This window comes from Mirounga leonina, unplaced genomic scaffold (assembly GCF_011800145.1).
Source record: "Mirounga leonina isolate KUSES-001 unplaced genomic scaffold, KU_Mleo_1.0 Mir_95, whole genome shotgun sequence".
Classification (NCBI taxonomy): domain Eukaryota; kingdom Metazoa; phylum Chordata; class Mammalia; order Carnivora; family Phocidae; genus Mirounga; species Mirounga leonina.
In genome coordinates, this window is record NW_023270865.1 from 24,805,533 (window position 1) to 24,831,104 (window position 25,572).

Here is a 25,572-nt window from a genome sequence, read left to right on the forward strand (position 1 = left end):
ATCAAGAAGAAACAGAAAATTATAAGAGACTAATTACTAGTAATGAAATTCAGTCATCAAAAAACTCCCAACAAACCAAAGTCCAGGACCAGATGGTTTCATCAGTGAATTCTACCAAATATTAAAAAAGGGGTGGGCACCTGGCTGATTCTGTCAGTGGAGCATGCAACTCCTGAACTCTGGGTAATGAGTTTGAGCCCCATGCGAAGCACAGAGATTACTTAAAAAAATAAAAATAAAATAAAGAAGAAGGAATACCTATTCTTATCAAACTATTTCAAAACTAGAAGAGGAATGAAAGTTTCCAAATTCATTCTCTGAGGCCAGCATTACCCTGACACCAAAACCAAATAAAGACATTACAAAAAAAAACACTATAGGCCACTATCTCTAATGAACACAGACGTAAAAATCCTCAAAATATTAGCAAACCAAACCCAACAATATATTCTAAAAAATCACCACAATCAAGTGGGATTTATTCCCAGGATGGTTCAATATTCACAAATGGATCAACATGACACAACATCACATTAACAAGTATAAAAACAACCACAGTATCTCCTCAACAGATGCAGAAAAAGCATTTGGCATAGTACAAAATCCACTCATTATAAAAACTCTCAACAAAGTAGGTTTAGAGAAAACACACCTCAACATAATAAAGGTCACAAATGACAAGCCCACAAACGGCTAACATCACACTCAATGATGAAAAGCCAAAAACATTTCCTCTAAGATCAGGAACAAGACAAGGGTGTCCACTCTTGCCTTTTTATTCAAAATAGTACTGGAAGCCCTAGCCACAGCAGTCAGACAAGAAAAAGAAATAAAAAGCATCCAAACTGGTAAGAAAAAAGTAAAACTGTCACTATTTGCAGATGACATGATACTATAAAAACTCCACCTAAAACCCTAAAAACTCTACCAAAAAACTGTTAGCACATCAAATGAACTTGGTAAAGCTGCAGGATACAAAATCAATACACAGAAATCTGCTGTGTTTCTATCCACTAATAACAAACTATCAGAAAGAGAAATTAAGAAAACAATCTCACTTACAATTCCATCGAAAAGAATAAAAATACCTAGCAATAAATCTCACCGAGATGAAAGACCTATATGCTGAAAACTGTAATACACCGATGAAAGAAACTGAAGATACAAATAAATGGAAAGATATATCATGCTAAAGGATTGGAAAAATTAGTATTATTAAAATATCCACACTACACAAAGATCTGCAGATTCAATGCAATCTTTAGCAAAATACCAACAGTATTTTTCACGGAACTAAACAAACAAAAAATCCTAAAAGTTGTATGAAACTTGAAAAAGACTGGAACAACCAAAGCAATCTTGAGAAAAAAGAAGGAAGTTGAAGGTATCACAATCTCAGATTTCAAACTATACAAAAAGCTATAATAATCAAAATAGTATGGTACTGACACATAAATCAATAGAACAGGACTGAGAGCCCAGAAATAAACCCATACTTTTAAGGTCAGTTAATACACAACAAATAAGAATATACTATGGGGAAAACACAGTCTCTTCAATAAATGGTGTGGGAAAACTAGACAGTTACATGCACAAGAATGAAACTGGACCACTTTCTTACACCATACACAAAAATAAAACTCAAAATGGATTAAAGATCTAAATGTAAATCCTAAACAATAAAACTCCTAAAAGAAAACATAGACAGTAAACATAGACAGGAGCCTTAACAACATTTTTCTGGATATGTCTATTGAGGCAAGGGAAACAAAAGCAAAAATAAACAATTGGGACTACACCAAACTAAAAAGCTTTTGCACAGCAAAGTAAACCATCACACAACGAAAGGCAACCTACTGAATTGAAGATATTTGGAAATCATGTCTCTGATAAGGGGTTAATATCCAAAATTTAGAAAGAACTCATACAACATCAAAATAATAACCATAATCTGATTAAAAATAGGCAAAGGGGGGCGCCTGGGTGGCTCAGGCGTTAAGCGTCTGCCTTCGGCTCAGGTCGCGATCCCAGGTCCTAGGATGGAGCCCCGCATTGGGCTTCCTGCTCTGCAGGAAGTCTGCTTCTCCCTCTCCCACTCCCCCTGCTTGTGTTCCCTCTCTCACTATATCTCTCTCTGTCAAATAAATAAATAAAATCTTAAAAAAAAAAAAAATAGGCAAAGGGCCTGAATAGACATTTTTCAAAAGATATACAGATGGCCAACAGATACATGAAAAGGTGTTCAACATCAGTAATCACAGCATCATGCAAATCAAAACCATGAGGAGAAATTACATCACAGCAGTCAGACTGGCTAGTGTCAAAAAGACAAGATATAACAAGTATTTGGCAAGGATGTGGAGAGAAATGAACCCTCATACACACTCTCGAAAACAGTATGGAGGTTCCTCAAAAAACTAAAAATAGAATTACCATATAATTCAGTAATTGCATTTCTGTATATTTACCTAAGAAAGAAAACACTAATTTGAAAAGATATATGCATCCCTATGTTTACTGCAGCATTATTTACAATAGCCAAGATATGGAAGCAAACTGAGCGTCCAACGACAGATAGATGATAAAGAAGATATATGGTATACATACACAATGAAATATTATTCAGCCATAAAAAAGAATAAAATCTTGCCCTTCACAACATGAATGGGCCTAGAAGGTATGCTAAGTGAAGTAAGTCAAAGACAAATACTGTATTTCATTTATGTGTGAAATCTAGAAAACCAACAAAACAACAAAAAACAGAAAAAGACTCAGGAAACAAACCGGTGGTTGTCAGAGGGGATAGGTGAATAGCAATTAAGAGGTACAAACTTCCCATTATAAAATAAATAAGTCACAAGGATAAAAAGTACAGCATAGGGTATACAGTCAGTAATACTACAATAACCTTGTATGATGACAGATGACAAACACTTATTGTGGTGAGCATTTTGTATATAATTGTTCAGTCACTATGTTATACACCTGAAACTAATATCTGTCAACTATATTTCAATTTTTTATTTTTAAAGAAATTCTTTTTTCCCACTGAAGTGTTTTATCCTGAATTCTACCACTGAATCCAGGCTAAGAACTCCCACTCCTTAGGAACTTGGGTACCAGCCTCAAACTCACAAGAACCTCTGTTAGAACCCAATCCAAGTAATAAATTCAATCTATATCCAATTCTTCCTCAATTTTGTGGGGACTCCAACCCCAAGCTTCCCTCCTTTCTTCACATCAGTTCCCTCCATTTTTACGCTCACCTCCAGCCAGCACACAATCATTTACTGAGCATTCACATGCCAAATATTATTCTAAATATTAAACATGTAGCAAAACTCATTTATACTTTCATAACAACCTTCTAAGGTATTATTGTTATTCCCAATTCAAAAATAGGGAAAACAAGCCCAGAATACACCACTTCAACTACACTCTTGCTAATTTCCTAAATGCATTTTCTATTTTTCTTCCATTCCATCTGCCTAGCAAAACCCAACTGCAGGTCAATCCAACTGTCTACTTTCTCCTTTTCTGTGCTTCTGAACTGCTAGAGGAGGAAAAGAAAATCTTGCAATCTCCATACAACTTAAACTAAGCCATTAATGATACCTGGCAAATCCTTCTGTGTTTCCCTCGTCAAAGCTCTTACCATTCCCTGTGGCTGCTATTTCAAAATTCCATTCTCAAATCTCTGAACTTGGCTTATTTTCACCTTTATGCTTCTGCTTTATGAAGCAGATGACATCGTAAGAAGTAAATGCCATCTGATAGGAATGACCTCAACTTCTAGCAATGAACCAAACCAATAAACTCAACTTTGTCCATACTCATTCTTTTGTCTGTTTACAATAGAAAAACTGCCTAAGGCTCACCCTTCTACCCATGGTCTCCCACCTCAAGAAGTACCGGGGCACCTGGGTGGCTCCGTTGGTTAAGCATCTGCCTTCGGCTCAGGTCATGCTCCCAGGGTCCTAGGATCGAGCCCCACATCGGGTTCCCCGCTCAGCAGGGAGTCTGCTTCTCCCTCACACTCTCCCTCTGTGCTCTCTCTCAAATAAATAAATAAAATCTTAAAAAAAGAAGTACCTTTCCTCACAATTCCTGTCCTTCTAAAGTATCTTAAACCTCTTCCCTAAGAGTAGTACCTTCCTATTGACATTCAAACATCCTCAGGTTTGCCCACTATGAGAAAAAGACAGGCATGGGCCAGTACTGCCCTACATCCTGCCCATTCACCGCAAACTCCTTCAAACTATAGTTGACCCCGAGTGCCTGGGTGGCTCAGTCAGTTAAGTGTCTGCCTTCAGCTCAGGTCATGATCCCAGAGTCCTGGGATCAATCCCCTGGTGCCCTAAGTCAGGCGCTCTGCTCAGCAGGGAGCCTGCTTCTCCCTCTTCCTCTGCCCCTCCCCTCTCTTGTGCTCACTCTCTCACACGCTCGCTCGCTCAAATAAATAAAAATCAAACTACAGTTGACCCTTGAACAACACGAGTTTCAACTACGCAGGTCCACTTATCTGCCAATTTTTTTCAATATAGTACAGCACTGCAAATGTATTTCCTCTTCCTTAGGATTTTAATAACATTTTTTCTCTTTTTTTTGAAGATTTTATTTATTTGACAGAGAGAGAGTGCACAAGCAGGCGGGAGCTTGAGAGGGAGAGCAAATGAGCACAGAAGTAGGGAGAGAGGCAAAGGGAGAGGGAGCAGCAGACTCCCCTCGGGGCCCAATGCCAGGCTCAATCCCAGGACCCTGAGATCATGACCTGAGCCGAAGGCAGACACTTACCCGAAGAGCCACCCAGGTGCCCCTCTTCTCTAATTTATTTTAAAAATACAGCATATAATATATAACATATATACAAAATTGTGTTAATAGACTTTACATTATCAGTAAGGCTTCCAGTCAACAGTAGGCTATTAGTAGTTAAGTTCTGGGGAAGTCAAAAGCTATACATGAATTTTCTAATGCATGGGGCAAGGGTTGGTGCCCCAACCTCCACACTGTTCAACGGTCAACTGTTTAGTCAAAAAATAACTCTCCATCACTTCCCTTTCACTCCCAAACCCATGCAATCTGATACAACTCCCAACAAGCCTTCTCTTAAGTAACTGCCCCACAACATCTGATGCTGTTGACATTCCCTCCTCCCCCCCCCACCCGGCTTCCATAACTCCACTCTACCGTGTTCCTCAGCAGCTCCTGCTCAGACTTTTACAGGTTACTCTTCTCCCATTTATTCCTTGAGTGTAATGCTCAGTTGTCTCATCCTGTATATACACTTTTTTTTTTTAAGATTTTTAAGTAATGTCTACATCCAACATGGGGCTCGAACTCACAACCCCAAGATCAACAGCTGCATGCTCCACCAACTAAGCTAGCCAGGCGCCTCTGGTCTTATTTATACACTCTTCTTGAGACAGCTCACTCTCACTTGTTTAAAATTGTTTTCAGGGCACCCGGGTGGCTCAGTCAGTTAAGTGTCTACCTTCTGCTCAGGTCATGATCCCAGCGTCCTGGGATCAAGCCCCACATTGGGCTCCCTGCTCAGTGGGGAGCCTGCTTCTCCCTCTCCAGCTCCCCCTGCTTGTGCACTCTGTCAAATAAGTAAAATCTTTAAATAAGTAAATAAATATTTTAAAAAATAAAAATTGTTTTCAAATAGAAGTATACAAGAGAAAATTAAAGTCCCTACCTCCTCTTCCCTCCCCTTCCATCCTTACCCACTCCTTCAAGGGTAACTTCTATTAGCATTTCAAACATATCCTCCCCAAATCCTTCTTCCTCAAGCACATAGTCATAGCCTGTCACACATCAAGTGCCTACAGTTTGCTAAAACTGGACTAAGCATTTAGTGGTACACCATGATTAATCCTTAGAAGACTTATAAAGTAGGCATTATTGTTCCATTTTCACAAGATAATGAAACTGAGGCTCAAGGGAATTAATGAACCTGCCACAGTTACTGAGTGGCAAAGCAGGAACTGAAACTGGTTTCTCTAGCTCCAAAGCCCTGGCTCTATTATTCTGTCTTGCCTTCCAAGACCTATTTGTTTAATGGGTAATCTAGGTGTGCTTCACTTGAGTCCCATGAAAATGAAAGAAAATTTTAGAGTAGTCCTTCCCCTCCCCTTCATCCAGTTTCAGCTGCCCACGCTCAACCACCTCCCAGAAGCAGATAACCCATCTGACTTTACTGTCAGGCCAATAGTAGTCTAATGCTACATCTCAACGTCCCTACTCATTTACCTCACTTCATCTCATCATGTAGGCATTTTATCATCTCAAATCATCACAAAAAGAGGAGTGAGTACAGTACAATTAGACATTTTGAGAAAGAGAAAGACCACATTCACATAACTTTTATTACAGGATACTGTTATAATTGCTCTATTATTAGCTGTTAATCTCTTACTATGCTTAATTTATAAGTTAAACTTTATCATAAATATGCATGTACAGGAAAAAACATAGTATATATATAGGATTAGGTTCTATCCAGGTTTCAGGCCTCCACTGGGGGTCTTGGAACATTACCCTGCAGATAAGGGAGGACTATTGTACTCATTTTTCTTTCCACACCTGCCACTGATCACTTCAATACCGAAAACACAAAACTAAGTGTTAGGACAAACTGACTTCCTCTCATACAAATGAATATTTTAACAGATCCATGGCAAAATGTACATTCATTTGACCAGTGAAGTTTTAAAAAATGTATTTAACAGCATATTAACAAAACCTGACTATAACGCCAGACTTAATTCTTCTCTAGGAAGCACTGAAGGGCTTACTTAATAAACACAATACAAAAACAATTCAGTTTTTTTTTTTAAAGATTTTATTTATTTATTTGAGACAGAGAGAATGAGAGACAGAGAGCACGAGAGGGAGGAGGGTCAGAGGGAGAAGCAGACCCCCTGCTGAGCAGGGAGCCCGATGTGGGACTCGATCCCGGGACTCCAGGATCATGACCTGAGCCGAAGGCAGTCGCTTAACCGACTGAGCCACCCAGGCGCCCAACAATTCAGTTTTGCAAAGCTGTTTTCACATACATAAATTATCATCTCATCTCAGAATAATCTAGTAAAATACTATCATTTTACATCTGAAAGATCTGAAGTTTAGGGGCACCTGGCTGGCTTGGTCGATGGAGCATGCGACCCTTGATCTCAGTGTCATAGGTTCAAGCCCCACGTTGGGTGTAGAGATTACTTAAAAATAAAATTTAAAAAAAGACAGAAAAGTCTGAAGTCTAGAGAAGAAATATGCCCACGTTCACACTGCAGAATCGGCAGACATCTCTTAACAAAAGCCACAGTGCTGTGACACTACGGTGTTTTCACCGTGACGTCACAGTGGCAGTATTTTAAGTTGAGGACATTTTGAAAACTATATGTAGTAATGAAAGCATGCTAAGTTTTCTGCCAAGTCACCACAACACATTTGTTTATTAGATGCTGGTGTGTGCATGATTTTCTAGTAGAAAATCAATCCCGGGACGCCTGGGTGGCTCAGTCGGTTAAGCGTCTGCCTTCGGCTCAGGTCATGATCCCAGGGTCCTGGGATCGAGTCCCACATCGGGCTCCTTGTTCCGTGGGGAGCCTGCTTCTCCCTCTGCCTCTGCCTCTCTCTCTCTCTCTCTGTCTCTCATGAATAAATAAATTAAAAAAAAAAAATCTTTATAAAAAAAATTAAAAAAATAAAAAAAGAAAGAAAATCAATCCCATCTGGGAGGCAGATACACAAAGCTGCATTAAGTAAAACATAATTTTTAAATTCTTTTTTTTTAATATTTTATTTATTTATTTATTTAATTGACAGAGAGAGAGGGAGACAGCAAGAGAGGGAACACGTGCAGGGGGAGTGGGAGAGGAAGAGGCAGGCTTCCCTCGGAGCAGGGAGCCCAATGCGGGGCTCGATCCCAGGACCCTGGGATCATGACCTGAGCCGAAGGCAGTCACTTAACATACTGAGCCACCCAGGCGCCCCCATAATTTTTAAATTCTTGAAATAAGAAAATATAATATTAATTCAATAAACATCTATTAAGTGCCAAAACATTACTAAGCAGAGGTGATAAAGATAACCAAAACGGTTACCTTTAAGATAAGACAGAAGGCAGAGAATGGAAATAAATAAAATTATAATTCAAAATGAATATAATACTAACATGAGTAAAATGGCAACCATTCATTCCTTCATTCCAAAAACATGCTGCTATGAACTGTATACCCCCAAAATTCGTATTTTGAAGCCCTAGCCCCCATGGGATGGTATCTGGAGATGGGGCCTTTGACAGATAATTAGGTTTAGATAAAGTCATGAGTGTGAGGCCCTCATCAGAAGAGACACCAGAGATTTTGCTGTGTCTCTCTGCCATCTGAAGACACTGAGAGAGGAATCTCACCAGAACCCAATCATGTAGGTACCCTATCTTCAGACTTCCTGCCTCCAGAACTGTGAGAAAACTTCTGTTTAAACCAATTCTCAGGGCGCCTAGGTGGCTCAGCTGTTAAGCGTCTGCCTTCGGCTCAGGTCATGATCTCAGGGTCCTGGGATGGAGCCCTGCACTGGGCTCCCTGCTCAGCAGGGAGTCTGCTTCTCCTTCTCCTCCCTGCTCATGTTCTCTCTTGCTCTCACTCTCTCTCAAATAAATAAAATCTTAAAAAAAAAAAAAAGTTAAAATTAAAAATTAAAAAATAAACCAATTCTCTTGGCATTGTGGTAGGTGCTAGACACACAATAAGCAAAAGGGATGCAAAAGCAACTAACATAGCCTAGGGCATCAGAACAAGATGAAAAGAGATTCAGCTACGCATCAAAAGATGAGTAAGAATTGGCTGCCAGGTAAACAGAAGGAAGAGCCTATATAGGAGAACCTGCTAATACAAACATGAAAGCCTAAAAGTAATACTGCAATTTCCAGGCCATTAGAAAAATAAATGAAGGTCCACATCATACATACATTAATTACGGTATATCAAATAATACATTCTATAATGCAGTCACTGAAAATAATGGGACACCATATTTCTCACTGCGCCATCTGAATTTTTTTCCATGGGTACATACTAAGTAAATGTGTACTAACATGGGAAGGTGGTCACTATATATTATTACAAGAAAAGGGGTTACAAAACAGTACTAAAATAAGATCTCATTGTTTTTAACTGAAAAATATGGGCAAATTCATTTAAAATAAGACTAGAAGAATAATATAATCCAAAATGTTCCCACCCAACTTCCATCACTTGCCTTTGTTCAGTCCATTTTCCACCAGAACTTTTGTTGGTGTTGTTAATGAAGATTGGGTATATCACTCCCCAAAATCCTTCAATGTTCCCAACTGCACTCAGGATAATATACAAAATCCTTAACCTGACTTGTAAAGCCCTGCGTCGTGTGATCATCATCTGAGGCCTTTCTCCCCATCACCCCACGCGTGCCTGAACCGTTTTTCAGTTCCTTAAACCAAGCCAAGCTGTCTCACCTCAGGGCCTTGGAGCATACTCAATTAATCTGTCTTCACTAGCTGTGGCTCCTGTTCATTCTTTGTCAGCCTAAATATCATTTCCTTGAAAGTTCTTCCCTGTATCCTACCCCCTACAGCCACTCTCTCATAGCATACTCTTAATTTGTCTTCACAATAACGATGACAATGTGTAATTATACATACATGCAGATTTATGTGTTGCTACATGTACCCGTCTTCCCTAGTACAGTGCCCAGCATATAGCAGACACTCCCTAAACGTTTGTCAAAGGAATAAAAGCTGAACTGTGGATTTTATTTTCTACATCTTTTTTCACAAGGAGCACAGACTTGTAAAGAAAATAATTAGGATAGTATTACTGCCCTTAAAGTTCTTTAAACTCAAACCGATCACCACCTTTCCTCGAAGCTTTAATGGTAATTAAATCCTATTAATTCTTTTATAAAAATTATCTTTCTGATCAAGCCTGTGCTCTCAGTATCCAAGACCCAGGCACCAAATTTCACAAATTCCAATAACCACAAGCCTACAACCAACATTCCTGACTCCTGCTTTTCTATCTACCAATTCTTTCTTCACTTAAAGGAACTATCTTTCTAAAAATCCGATTTACAGCATTATTGCTATCTTTAAAACCTCCAACTGCCTCCAATATCATTTCCAACTTATGTTTAAAGGTCGTAAGGTACTAAAGACTGTTTGTTTTCCCTATTCCACACAAACTACCCCTCATAACTTCGTTCTCATTATTAGACAACAGATTTTCTTTTTCAGCTGTGTAAAATAACATCATTTTTAGAAAGCTTACTTTTCCATATAGTTATTTTCATACATACCCTGTCAATAATATATCCTGTCTAGAATGCTAGTTTCCTGTCAAGTGACATGCCACATCTCATTCAATATTCTACTCAAAAGTGTTCTCTACCATTTCCAACGTTTTTCTCTGGGCACACCCCTCAACTGCAGGTCTTTACCCCACCCCCCACAGCACTCAACATTCCTACCCTCTCTACCAGTGACAAGAGAGAGAGATCACTTTTCCCTTCCTCACTGAAATTGGACAACAGCCCACAGGAGGAACTCCTCCCTTTAAAGGAATTCTCTTACCAGCTACTAAGATAACACATTTTCCACTACAGGAATAGGAAAAGGCTGCTATTGTTCCACAGACCAGGCAAAGGCATCAGCCAAAATGTGATCTAAGAAATCTGGAGGTCAGAGAAGAGTCACTTCACACATCAAACAGTGAAAGAAACCACATAAAAACACAAACCCTAAACCTTCAATTCAATGCAATTCTATTGAAGGTAAGTAAAGTTTCTAATAACAAAGTTTATAATCACAACGCATCTACAAAGGTATGGGGAAAATAAGGCCATGATGACAAATGGTAATGTGCATTCACTGGAAGAGATGGAGGAATGGAGGAAAAGGAGACCTAAGAGCTGAGGGGGGCACAATTCCCAAAGGAGAATATACTTTAACTTTAAGCAGAAGCCCCTTCCCCTGTAACAGAAAGGAAGGAGTGGTAGATAAAGGTAGATGCGGGAAGACAGGTAAAGGAAGCCGCTATTTATATATAGACTCAGAGCAAGGAAGGAGTAAAACAAGAAACTTTAAGGGAGTGGTGAAGATTTTAAACAGTCACTGGGGACAATCAATCCAGGGGAGAATAAGTGAGGACCAGAACTAAGGCAGTGGCCTTGAAAATGGAGATGACAAATGCAGAGAATACAGACTGAGTTACCTACCGGATGTGGATAATGAAAGGGAAGACTATGGAGTCTGACCTAAGTAACTGTGTGGCTAGAGGGAAATGGGCTCGGACAAGGAGTACAGGAACAATCTTAAGGGGAAGATGCAGCTCCAAATCTCCATTTCCAGTCCAGACACCTCTCCTGAACATCAAACCCCGATCTGCAACTGCCTATGGAAGCATTAAGGTATAAATACACAAGGTTAGGTATAAATAATTGGTTACTGGATCTCTCCTTCTGAATTTCTTTTTTTTCCCTCCTTCTGGATTTCCTAAAACACACTCCCAACCCAGGACAAAACAGCAGACAGCTTAAACAAAGACAAGTCAATAGACTTTAGGACACTGGGTCAGACTTCTGAGCTCTTTTCACGGGCTCTAACCTTTAGGCAGATGGATGGGTTTTTTACTATCTATTTTCATTTTCAAAAACTTACAGCTTGAACAAAGTTGGAGGATTCACACTTCCTGATTCAAAACTTATTACAAAGCTACAGTAATCAAAACAATGTGCTACTGCAAAGACATACAAACCAATGGACTAGAATAGAGCCCAGAAATAAATCCGTGCATGTATGGTCATATGATTTTTGACAAGTGTGCCAAGACCATTCAATGGAGAAAGGACAATCTTGTCAGTAAATGCTGCTGACAGAACTGGGCATCCATATGCAAAAGAATGAAGTTAGACCCTTACTTTATACCATACACAAAAACTAACTCAAAATGATCAAAGCATAGGCAACAAAAGAAAAAAATAAAGCAGACTTAATAAAGTTAAAAACTTTTGTGGATCAAAGGACACTACCAACACAGTGAAAAGCAACCCCCGTAACAGGAGAAAATATCTGCAAATCATATATTTACTAAGGCATTAATATGCAGAATATATAGAGAACTTCTAAATCTCAACAACAAAACAAACTGATTTAAAAAACAGGCAAGGGCGCCTGGGTGGCTCAGTTGGTTAAGCGACTGCCTTCGGCTCAGGTCATGATCCTGGAGTCCCGGGATCGAGTCCCGCATCGGGGGTCCCTGCTCAACAGGGAGCCTGCTTCTCCCTCTGACCCTCCCCCCTCTCATGCTCTCTCTCTCTATCTCATTCTCTCTCTCAGATAAATAAATAAAATCTTTAAAAAAATAAAAAAATAATAAAAAATGAAAAACAGGCAAAAGAGGGTGCCTGGGTGGTCAGTCGGTTAGGCGTCTGTCTGCCTTTGGCTTGGGTCATAATCTCAGGGTCCTGGAACGGAGCCCTGAGTTGGGCTCCCTGCTCAGCAGGAAGTCTGCTTCTCCCTCTCCCTCTGCTGCTCCCCTGCTTGTGCGCTCTCTCTCTCTCCCTCTTATTCTGTCAAATAAATAAAATCTTTAAAACATAAAGGCAAAAAATAAAAAACAGGCCAAAGACTTGAATAGGTATTTCTCCAAAGACGACATACAAATGTCCAATAAGCACATAAAAAGATGTTCAACATCACCAATCATTAGAGAAATACAAATCAAAACCATTTAACACCTGTTACAATGGCTATCATCTGAAAGAGAGAAAGAAAGAAAAAGAAAAGAAACGAAACAAAACAAACAAACGTTGGCCAAGACATGCAGAAAATGCAATCCTTGTGCGTTGCTGCTGTGAATGTAAAATGGCCCAACCACTGTGGAAAATATGCTAGTTCCTCAAAAAATTAAACACGGAATTACCAGATGTTCTAGCAATCCCACTTCTAAGGTACATAACCAAAAGAATTAAAGCAGGGACTCGAACAGATAATTTGTACAACAATGTTCAAAGCAAACTTATTCACAATAGCTAAAAAACAGAAACAACCAAAATGTCCATCAACAGATGAATGGATAAACAAAATGCAGTATATACATATAATGGAATATTATTCAGCCTTAGAAGGGAATGAAATTTCTGATACAGGCTACACGAATGAACCTTGAAAATATTATGCTAAGTAAAACAAACACAAAAGGACAAACGCATAATTCTACTTGTATATGGTACCCAGAACAGTCAAATTCAGATATAGGAGTAGAATGCAGATCTTCCTCAACTTATGATAAACCCCACTGAGTTAAAAATATAATTGTAAGTTGAAAATACATTTAATACACCTAATTTACCGAACATCATAGTTTACCCAGCCTACCTTATACATGCTCAGAACACTTAAAATTAGCCTTAAAATTGGGCAAAAACATCTAACACAAAGCCCATAAAAAAAAAATGAAGTATTCAATATCTCACATAATTTACTGAAAACTGTACTGAAAGTGAAAAAACAGAATGGTTGTATGGGTTCAGAATAGTTCTAAGTGTATCAGTTGTTTACCCTCGTGATCACAGGGCTGACGGGCAGTTGCTGCTCACTATCCCCTGCCCAGCATAAAGGGAGAGTCTCATAGACCACATCGCTAGCCTGGGAAAAGATCGAAATTCAAAGTACAGTTTTTACTGAATGCATATCCCTTTCACACCAACATAAAGTCAAAAAATTTTAAGTCAGACCACTGTTAAGTTGGGGATCATCTGTAATGGCTGCCAGAGGCCAGCGGAAGGGAGGAAATGAAGAGCTAGTGTTTAATGGGTATAGTTTGGAATGATGAAAAAGTTCTACAGATGGTTAGTGATGATGGCTGCACATCACAACAATCTGAATGTCCTTAATGCCTCTGAATTATACTTTAAAATGGCTGAAATGGTGAATTTTATGAGACATATATTTTGCCACAATAAAAAAAATTAAAAATCAAGAACCTACAGCTTTCGGGGCTCCTGAGTGGCTCAGTCGTTAAGCGTCTGCCTTCAGCTCAGGTCATGATCCCAGGGTCCTGGGATCAAGCTCCGCATCAGGCTCCCTGCTCCACGGGAAGTCTGCTTCTCCCTCTCCCACTCCCCCTACTTGTGTTTCCTCTCTCACTGTCTCTGTCAAATAAATAAATAAAATCTTAAAAAAAGAAAAAAAAAGAACCTACAGCTTTCCTTTTACTCTTTCAGGACTATCAGTCACAATTAAGACCATGGAGACTGTAGAATGAAACCACTTTAATGTTTCTAGCCCAGCAGTCAGGACACTGCCCAAATCATAAAAGATCCTCAACTATTTGAGAACAAGAGACGGATGATGGATAGACAGATTACTTATAAAGTTCAAACTTATACGCAATAATTTCTAAACACATCCAATATTTTATGAAAATCACTCCAATGTATGTTAAACAATTTTCTTTTTTTTTTTCAGTACATGCCCTCTTTAATACCCATCACCAGGTTAACCCATCCCCCCCCACCCCCAGAACCCTCAGTTTGTTTCTCAGAGTCCATAGTCTCTCATGGTTCGTCTCCCCCTCCGATTTCCCACCTTCATTTTTCCCTTCCTACTATCTTTTTTTTTTTTTAACATATAATGTATTATTTGTTTCAGAGGTACAGGTCTGTGATTCGACAGTCTTACACAATTCACAGCACTCACCATAGCCCATACCCTCCCCAATGTCTATCACCCAGCCACCCCATCCCGTCCACCCCCACCACTCCAGCAACCCTAAAACAATTTTGTAATTTAAAATTTCATAGATGCATGGGACACCTGGCTGAGATACCTCCTTAAAAGATTATTTGTGACAATCAAATGAAAGGTAATCCCAAAACCAATTTCCAGTCAGCTTCAAACTACTTTAAATAGAATTCTGTTGCAAGCCCCAGCTCCCCCTCCTCTCCTAGAATGGAATGCCCATCCTTCTGTAAGTAGTAATAATGCCCCGCTCAACTCCCCTCTGCTCCTGACACTCTCCTGGACAGCCTCAGCCTAATTCACTACTTCCTCTGAATTAAAAAAATGCACTGTCTCCCCTACCCAAGTGGCACTTTGGATGGTGCTACTTTACGCTCTACTTTAATTCCCACATGTCTTTTTTTTTTTTAATTTATTTATTAGAGAGAGAGAGCACAAGAGGGGGTAGGGTTAGAGGGAGAAGCAGACTCCCTGCCGAGCAGGGAGCCCGATGCGGGACTCGATCCCGGGACTCTGGGATTATGACCTGAGCCGAAGGCAGTCGCTTATCCAACTGAGCCACCCAGGCGCCCTAATTCCCACATGTCTTATTTCTAGGGGACTAGACTATAAACTTGTGAAGGCTAAGACTTCTCTTGTAACTTTACTCCCAGACTCATTAACAAAACGTCTTGCAAAAGTACAATTTTGTAATTTAGTGCAACTTTGGAAATTGCTGTTCCCACATCTCCCCACTCTCAACCCCCTCAGGGAAGGGGCCTTGGTAGCCAAACAACCTACAGTGAGGGAAAAATGAAAAATAAATTAAAATACAGGAAGGAAATAGGAAAATATTTTTCAATGAAATAAGATATAAAAGAAAGGACTGTAGAAAGGATTGCGGGCCAATGCCTTCTCCAGAGAACCCAGCCCTACCATCCTAAGAGAAGATCCTGGCCTTGAAGTCGGCTAGCAGGTACCAGAACCCCTTGGAGGGGTGGGAGGACATTAAAAACAGGCGGAAGGACCATGGAAAGGGGGGAAGAAATGGTGATCACAGGGATTAGAAGAGGAATGTTCTACTAAGCCCAGTAGATACAGTACAAGAGGGTCAAGAAACAATAAAAACAGGAAAATATTAAATACTTATAAATACCACTATAAATTTTAAGTCACTTCTGGAGGCTAGATAATTACCCATTTGCATTTGCTCAGTACTTCACAGTTTTCAAAGCACTTACACATATGCCAATTCACTGGATCCCTATAATCTAGAGGTTATGGGAGGGTCTAAGAATTCAAATCATTTATCCTAGTTTTTCTAACTAGTCAAGGGCAAGGCAGGGAGTCAAGAACACGGCAGTCTTTGGCTGCTGATCTAAGGCATCCCCACTATGTCCATACTGCACTTCTCATGTACTTCCATTAAAGGCAACAATCTATTTTATGGAAATCATTTGCACATATGTCTTCTACATAGACTGATTGCTCCTTGAGGGTAAGAAATTTTTCTTTCAAACTCCACCACCAAGAAAAGACTGACATACAGAACATGTTCAATAACTGGATTAAACTGAACATATGGACACTAAACCTGCTTCCATTTTATGTACTACAGATCCAAAAATTAAAGGACAAGCTCAATTCAGTGAACAAATTGAAATTTAAGTTCAATTCTTTTTTTTCTTAAAGTATAATTCTTAAATGTTATTCTGAGCTTACTTTGTTAATATAGCATAAAAATTTAACAGCTGTGTTTGGGAAACTGAAACTAGAAAATGAAATCAGAGTAAAAATAACCATTAGGAATTTATAAGCAGTCCTTTAGTTTCCAGCCCCTCCTACAGGATACGGGGGGCGGTGGGGCACAGAAGGATGACACACAAAACTTTACCTACACATTATTAACCGACAAGATTAATTTTGATCTTAAAATTTCACTCACAACATCCTACAGCTGTATGCTAAAATTGTTCCTCTACTACTGAACTAGAAGCCAAATTCTTTTACAATAAAAAGTCCTATCAGAATTTTCTAAACCTCAGGTAAGAGCACAAATTTAGTATTTTTAATACTGATTCATTTCAGTGTTTCTCAACTTTTCTCCATTATTGCCCCTAAAGGAGCTTTTTCAGACTTTTTTCCCTAACCACTTTCTCCCCCATGAAATTTTAGTAAAATGGATACACATCTGTTTATATGACCTATGTATTATCCCCAGAACCAACTTTCACTCCCTTAGGGGTCACAATACCCCCATCAAAAATACATGATTTACTTAATAAATACCTATTGAGTAGTAGTATATGCCAGGAGAGATACTCACTACCAAAAAATTCTAGAACAGCAACACAATTTAGTTTTGTAGTTTACTATGAGTTTTGACACACAGAACTAAAATAAAATGGGCCTGAAGACAGAGATCTTCTTTCCAGTGTTTGTACCTAGTCAAGGGTCTGGCTCAGTAATCTTTGATAAATGCATGAACATTTGTTAGAATTTTAGATGTAGTAGTTACACAGCTTGTGATGTCATTCAACAAGATGACCAGGCTACAGAAATGTCAGCTTCCTACCTCAAATCTCAAAAACTCAAATCCAACTCACCACAACCCTGAAACCTGGATTCTTCTGTAGTAAGTTTTCAGGAAGAAAAAAAAGACAGGGGCCCCCAGGGTGGTTCAGTGAGTTGAGTGCCTGACTCTTAAGTTTCGGCTCAGGTGGTGATCTCAGGGTTATGAAATAGGGCCCTGCGCTGGACTCTGTGCTGGGAGTGGAGCCTACTTAGGATTCCCTCTTCCCCGCTCCCTCTATCCCTCCCCCACTCCCTCTAGTAAAAAAATAAATAAAGTAAAAATTTGTTTAAATAAAATAAAAAAAAATCCTGGGGCACCTGGGTGGCTCAGTCGTTAGGCATCTGCATTCAGCTCAGGTCATGATCCCAGAGTCCTGGGATCAAGCCCCGCATTGGGCTCCCTGCTCAGCAGGAAGCCTGCTTTTCCCTCTCCCACTCCCCCTGCTCGTGTTCCTTCTCTCCCTGTGTCTCTCTCTGTCAAATAAATAAATAAAATCTTTAAAAAATTAACAACAACAACAACAAAGAGGGCACTTGGCGGGCTCAGTGGGTGGAGCATTCAACTCTTGATCTCAGGATTGTGAGTTCAAGGCCCACACTGTGTGTAGAAATTACTTAAAAATCTTTAAAAAAGAAAACAAAGCAAAACCAAAAAATTAAACTAAAACAAACATTCCTATTCAGTAATTTTCAACCTTCTGGTTCACTAAATGCTTTTGAGTATATGATGAAAGCTATGTCCTCTTCCTCCAGAAAAATACACAATTACAGAGTGCTCAGTTTCTAAACTCCCATCTGTTAACTCCAATTTAAGAACTTTTCCACTAATGTAATATGTAAACCAAATAGTTTATTAAGTTTAAAAATAAGTTAACTTTTTAAAATTTAAGTTTTTAAGCTTACAAATGTATCTACCAGAAGCATTCTTTCCAGTAACATAATGTACTTTAATCATGATTGTATTCTTTACAGATCAGAGGCTTACCAAACAAAAAGAGAAGCCGACTACTTTCTATATATACTTGTAATACCTAAATTAAAACCTTAATATTTACTAAATTACATTATAATGCTGAACATGCTACTGTAACAAGCAGCAGTCTTTCAAGCTTCGATTAAAGCAACCTAGGGCGCCTGGGTGGCTCAGTCTTTAAGCGTCTGCCTTGAGCCCAGGTCATGGTCCCAGGGTCCTGGGATCGAGCCCCATATCGAGCCCCACATCGGGCTCCCTGCTCGGCGGGAAGCCTGCTTCTCCCTCCTCCATTCCCCCTTCTTGTGTTCCCTCTCTCACTATGTGCCTCTCTCTGTCAAATAAATAAATAAAATCTTAAAAAAAAAAAAAAAGAAACCTAAAGCCACAGACATCAATTTCAAAATGAAACCAGACTCCCACCTTTGGCACTTGTCATTATACTTATTAAATGGAAGAAACATGGGACAAGCACAATCTCTTTGTGTTGCTTTAAAAGGAGATTCACATGAAAACAGAATGACCTAAACAAAGACTATAGCAACTTTGAATGGTATCATTTACTCTGATTAACAGCAGAAAAATTATGCTGACAGAAAGTAGGAAAAGTTTGCATGGATATAGAAGAGTGTTGGGCCAAAAATGTACCATGACATAACAGAAAAAGCCTCATTTAGGTCTTTGAGACTTACACATAAGCTGACACTGTAACAGTTTATTTCTTTAAATATCAGATATGTCAAACTTCAATCAAAATAATTCCAAAGTAAAAAAAAATAATTCCAAAGTATATCAAATACTTTGAAATATCATATATATGATATCATATTATCAAATGATCTATACAGGGACCATCAGATGGTTTTAAATTAATATCAAATATTTATTAATTTATAATTAATAAGTTAATAATTATTAATAAGTTATCAAATATTAGGATGGCTTGGAAGATTAGTGAATATGTTGGCCAACTGTGAAAGAACCCCAAAGCACTGAAAATGATTTCAATAGTATAAAATCTTGTTTAAAAGGTACAAATGGGGGGCACCTGGGTAGCTCAGCTGGTTAAGTGGCTGCCTTGGGCTCAGGTCATGATCCCAGGGTCCTGGGATTGAGCTCCACAGCAGGCTCCCTGCTCAGCAGGGAGTCCGCTTCTCCCTCTCCTGCTCCCCCTGCTTGTGCTCTCCCTCTCTGTCAAATAAATAAATATTTAAAAAAATAAAATTGTTAATAAATACAATAATGATGTCCTGAAGAAATAAAGAAATAAATAAAATGCAAAAAAAAAGTATATGACACCGCTTGAGGTAATCCTCCATGAGGCATTCTGAAAACTCTATTGACTCCTGGAGGCATCTATGGAAAAACCAAACAGTCAGGGAAAGGAAAATATCTGGCTCATCGGCTGCCCTCCCCCTTCAAACAGTCAGGGGAAGATTACAGGAATCTTGCTAATTTGGAAGTTGAATTCAAGTTTAAACCTAACGGCCATCCTTGCTGTGGCCTCTGAAGATTTTTTTCAGTATCTATGTCATTGATGCTCCATCCAGACTGAGCACCGGAATCCCCAGAGGGGTCTAAGCATCTGTATTTTAATAAAAGCCACAAAGGAAAATCATTGGTAAAAAGTGTCAAGTGTGTACCTAAATTCAAAAAAGAAAAAAAAAACTCCTCACAATGACTTTAGAGTCACTCCCAATAGGTAATCTGAGGCCAAACCATCTGCTTGTTGGCAAGCTGAGCCTTCTGTTCGGTAAAGAGGACAGGAGGGACACTAGATTCAGGATGTAAATCAACGTCATTTTTTAAATATTGTAGATTATAGATGTGTTAAAGATGGATAATTCAAAGAAAATGAACAAATGACAACCTACATAATACGGATGACTGTCACAATGCAAAAGATGCAAACGGAAGTACAAAAATGAACAAAATTATTCTATGCTGAATTCTAAAGTAAGCCTAGTGGCTACCCTTGAGGTATTAGGCAGTAACTGGAAAGGCAGCAACTGGGGCTTCTGGAAAGTGGTCATGCTCTGTTTCTTGATCTAGGTGCTGTTTAACAGTTGTGTTCAGTTTGTGAAAATTCATCACACCAAATGCACTTTCCTGTACACATTATTGAACAAAAAATACTTTTCAAAAGCCATAATGTCTGTTTTTTTCTAAAAGTCAAAGTAAGGGGCGTCTGGGTGGCTCAGTGGGTTAAGCATCTGCCTTAGGCTCAGGTCATGATCCCAGGCTCCCTGCTTCTGTCCCTCCCCCTGCTTGTCCTCCTCTTGCGTGCACTACCCCACCCCCCGCCCCCGAGTAAATAATATCTTTTTAAAAAAGAAGTCCAGGGCGCCTAGGTGGCTCAGTCATTAAGCGTCTGCCTTCGGCTCAGGTCATGATCCCAGGGTCCTGGGTTCGAGTCCCACATCGGGCTCCCTGCTCAGCAGGAAGCCTGCTTCTCCCTCTCCTACTCCCCCTGCTTGTGTTCCCTCTCTCACTGTGGCTCTCTCTGTCAAATAAAATCTTTAAAAAATAAAATAAAATAAAAATAAATAAAAAAGTCCAGGTAGAACTAATTTTCACCATTTTACAATTTCTTTACACTTTTTCTCAATTGTTTGGATTCAAATACAGTAGTTCATACACCCATATACAATGTATCATTAATGACCTGCCTAACCTTAAAATTTAGGTTTTAACATCCTAAGAGTACCCAAAGATAACAAAGATGGATGCTAAGCTAAAGCAGTGAATTTATTAAGCTATATATTGTGCCTAAAGCTTGGAACTTAATATCAAACATAAATTAAAATCTAATATTAACAAGCATAAATGCCTAGGCTCTCAGTAAAGAGTAATTCCTGACCTCCTAAAAAGAGTGATACAAGTTGAAGACATGGGGGGGAAATCTCCCAAAACTTATGGAGAAGGTGACAGGTTTGGTTATTAGTTCTGTGAAGATGTGGACAGAAGTTATACAGGTTAATCCCTAAAACCTAAATCTAAAGCAATGCCAAATCCCAAGCCCACCCACTTCCACTTCAACTCCCTGCCTGCAAAAGGGGAAATAGAAAATTTCTCTATGTGACTGTTGAAATCAGCAAGAAAATAGAATTGGCTAGTGTCTGAACCTTAGCCACGATATGGAAAGTACAGTGGCTCCTGACATAAACACAACACATGGTTTCAATTACCTTGCCACCAAAGAAATTTAAATTGTCTACATTTTTTAAGTACCATTAAGCTTCGGGGCACCTGGGTGGCTCAGAATGGTTAAATGTCTGCCTTCAGCTCAGGTCATGATCTCCAGGGTCCTGGGAATCGAGCCCCGCACTGGGCTCCTGACTCAGCGAGGAGTCCGCTTCTCCCTTTCCCTCTGCCTCTCCCCCCTGCTCATGCTCGCTATCTCGGTCTCTCTCTCAAATGAATAAATAAAATCTTAAAAAAAAAAAAAAGTACCATTAAGCTTCAACAAATTCTTTATCTTATGAAAATCAAGCACAGAAACAGAGCAAGTCAGTATGCCTTAGCTTAACCTTTTCCAGTAACATACTTGAGGCAAAAAGGGGCTTTTTCACCATAATTTCTCACTTGAAGTGACTCAAATCCAAAAGCTAATTTTGGTTTTAGTTGGGGTTTTTGTTTCTTGGTTTTGTTAAGTTTTAGTTTTACACATAGGATGTATCCACACAGAAAACTATCAAAAACTATAAACCAAAACATTCATACAGGAATATAGATGACTTGTTTTCTTCATTTTTTCTGTATTTTCTAAAATGTTACTTTTGTTCCAAAGGAAAAAGATAAAGACTTAAAGAAAAATGTTTATTACCAAGATTCTAAATTGTGAAGCCTAAAACTTTGGCAAGTTGAATACTTCCTAAAATCACATTTCTAGGACACTCTACATCAACAGACCAACCCCAACTTAACAATTTTTCAACTTTATGATTGTACAAGAGTGATACTTCAAATTTTGATCTTTTCCTGGGCTGGTGATATGCATACAATTTGCTAGGCACAGCCACAGGACCACAAGCATAACCAATGATAGACTTAGAGCCATTCTGTTTTTCACTCTCAATACAGCATTCAAAAAATTACATGAACTATTCAACACTTCATTATAAAATAAACGTTGTGATAGAGGATTCTGCCAACTGCAGACTAACGTAAACGTTCTAAGCACGTTTAAGGTAGGCTAAGCTAAGCTATGATGTTTGGTAGGTTAGGGGTATTAAATGCATTTTCAACTTAAAATATTCAATTTATGATGGGTTTATCAGAACATAACCCTATCATAAATTGAGGCAGATCTGGGGGTTGTTTTCCCAAAGAACAAAAAGGAATTTCACATACTGTCTGCTTCCATCATAACTCAGTAATTAATAAACACACTGAGCCCCTTTCACACCCAGAGGGACCTCTTTTCAAGTGATCATTATTAAAACCTGCAAATGGGAAACCTAAATATTGCAAATATTCTAGACATTTATATCAAAGTAAATTTTAATTCACTAATTACTAAATACTAGGAGGGCACAGTCCATATAAAACTCACCTATATCTAGTAAGTTTTGGTGAAGTAAGACTAAATTGTATTATAAAGATTACATTTTTTGCCCACCTCTGTGAATTGGGAAAACTTTATTAAAAATCAAAACATAACCTGGATATTTCTGTATTTTCTGTATCTGACTCAAAATGTACTGTTTGTAGATTTCATGCTGAGATAAAACAAGCTCTAGAACTATCTCACCATATGTGATTTATAGAATATCCATCCATTCATCTGGCTGATTGGCTGCAAATCTCTAAAAACAATTTTTGTAAATAAACAGATATGTGATGAAGCAAATATAGGAAAACGTTAATGACAGAACCTAGGAGGAGAATATACAGATGTCCACTTTAGCATTTTTCTTCAACTTTTCTGTGCGAAAATTCTCAAAAGATACCAAGGTGAAAATAATCTTTCGAAATCACAACACGAAGACAGATCTATAGCGACTGTAACCTACCTATGGCTGTGAGGCCTTTCATCAAATCACAAACCCAACATTTTTAGCACCCCCCAAAAAAGTCCTTCCATAAGATGGCAAGATTTTTCTGGAGACTAGTGAACCGATAAAATATAAAAGTGATACTAAAAATAATCTCTTACCCAAAGGAAGGCTACCTAGGAAGTCATTTTCCAGGAGGTGACATGAGATTTTTGTTGGACTTTTATCAGATGTAAAACAACTTTAGCCTCCATTACCATTTCACCGAAATTTTTCAAAATTCCAAACAGTACACTTTAAGTTTTGGCTTTTTTTTTTTTTTAATCTCCCAAAAAGCAGATCCGTGGAGCCCTCCCAGGTCCTAAAACCTGCGAAACCCAGAGTTCGGGGCGCTGGTGGTTCCGGGTGTTTCACTCTAACGGGCAGTCTCCAGGTGGGATTGTACCCTGGGGTCTACACGGGTTAAACAGGCGGAAAAAGGAAGACATACAGACCGCCAGGGAGTCAAAATCAAAGGAGTGACTGTGTAAGGAGGAAGGGAAAATCCAAGCAATCGGTGCGGGGAGGATCTGGAAGCACCGGGCCAGCTGGGCGCTCGGCTCAGGAACTCGGAGGGCAGACGCGCAGAGCCGGAGGCCGGGCTCCCGCCTGCGCCCGGGTCCCGCGCCGGCCGCCAAACTCCGGCCGCCCCCGCCCTGCCCGCCGCGCCCGCACCTCTCGGTCCTTGAGGCCCAGCAGGAGCACCTCCTCCATCAGGGTCAGCCTTGTTTCCTTGGAGTCGCCCTTGTCGTCGTCGTCCTGCTCGTCGCGGCGGCTCTGCGCGTCGTCCTCGCTGCTGCCGCCGCCGCCGCCCGCCACCCGCTCCTTGTCCGCGGCGTTGCGGGAGGCCTCGGTGCGCCGCTGCACCAGGCCCGAGCTGCGCTGGGTCAGCGAGGTCATGGCTCCCGCCGAGACGCCGGGCCGAGAGGGACGCGGGACCTACCGGGTCTCCCCCCTCCTCCCCCCGCGGCCCCTGACCCGGGCTTCCGTGTTAAATCCCGGCTCCGGGGCGACGTCTGTCGGCAGCTGGGCCGGGAGCAGTCATGGGGAGACGGGTCGGGGCGAAACGGGCGGGCCGGGCGCCGGCGAGGCGGAAGAAGGGCGCTTCCCTCCTGCGGCCGCGAGCCCGGAGGCAGCCCGAGCTCCTAGGTAGAGGTGGAGGTGGAGGTGGTGGCGGCGGCGGTGGCGGCGGCGGTGGCGGCGGCGGCGGCGACGGCGGCTGCGCCTTCCCAATATGGCGGCGCTGGCTGACGTCACCGGAGATGTGGCACAGCCGGCGCGGGGCGGGCCGGGCCGGGCCCGGAGGGCGCCGGAAGCCCCGGGCCGGGACCTGGCGGCGGGGGCGAGGGCGGGTATCCGCTGACTGTGACCCCTTCCCGGGCTCCGGGTATCCGCGGGCGCTCGCCCTCAACTTGGCGTCCCGTGGCCGCCGGGCCCGCGGTCCCCCTCCCGTGGCCCATGACGTGTCCTCCCTTCGTCCGCCTCCGCCTTGGCCCCTCGAAAAAGAGGGCCTGCAGCCAGAGACTGGTGAGGCCCCCCCACGAATGGGGGAGCCGTGGCCTTGCGAGGGTGGACCCGCTCAGCCTCAAGCCATGCCCTTACCACCCCCGACACCACCATCCTCGGAGCTGGCCGCGGGCGGGGGAGGGGCGGGGGGGCGGCAGGGACCCGGCTTGGAGTCCGGGGTCCCCAAGAGACACAGGAAGGGCTTTGCTCGCTGCTGAGGGAGCGAGAGTTCGCTCTCTGCCCACGCGCCCTGACCCTTCAGAAGGAATAACTGCATTTAAATGGCCTGAAAGTGGACTTTTAGTGTTTACTACGTGTATTAAAGAGAGGTTAGAACAAATTGAATAGTTTTGTTCATAAAACTTCCCTCGCCTCCGACTTGTGAAGTGACCAGGCGCAGTGAGTACAGTTAGTACTGTACCCGTCAGTACACTTGACCTTAACGATCTTTTTTTTTTTTTTAAGATTTTATTTATTTGTTTGACAGAGAGAGACACAGCGAGAGAGGGAACACAAGCAGGGGGAGTGGGAGAGGGAGAAGCAGGCTTCCTGATGAGCAGGGAGCCCGATGCGGGGCTCGATCCCAGGACCCTGGGACCATGACCTGAGCCGAAGGCAGCCGCCCAACCGACTGAGCCACCCAGGCGCCCCCTTAACGATCTTTTTGTAGAGACAATAAACCCGTTGGGTTTGTCTTTGTACAAATTAAATTTCCCCCAATTTTA

At 40.8% G+C, this 25,572-nt stretch overlaps 1 protein-coding gene across 1 annotated transcript in view; it reads right to left on the reverse strand.

The window, feature by feature from the left end:
- GOLPH3 (golgi phosphoprotein 3) overlaps positions 1-24,241 on the reverse strand; it is a 58,513-nt gene extending 34,272 nt beyond the window's left edge. Inside the window, exon 1 of the mRNA XM_034998910.1 lies at positions 24,017-24,241. Coding sequence (XP_034854801.1) covers positions 24,017-24,241 — 225 coding nt within the window. The remainder of the gene's footprint in view (positions 1-24,016) is intronic.
- Positions 24,242-25,572: the final 1,331 nt, after the last annotated feature.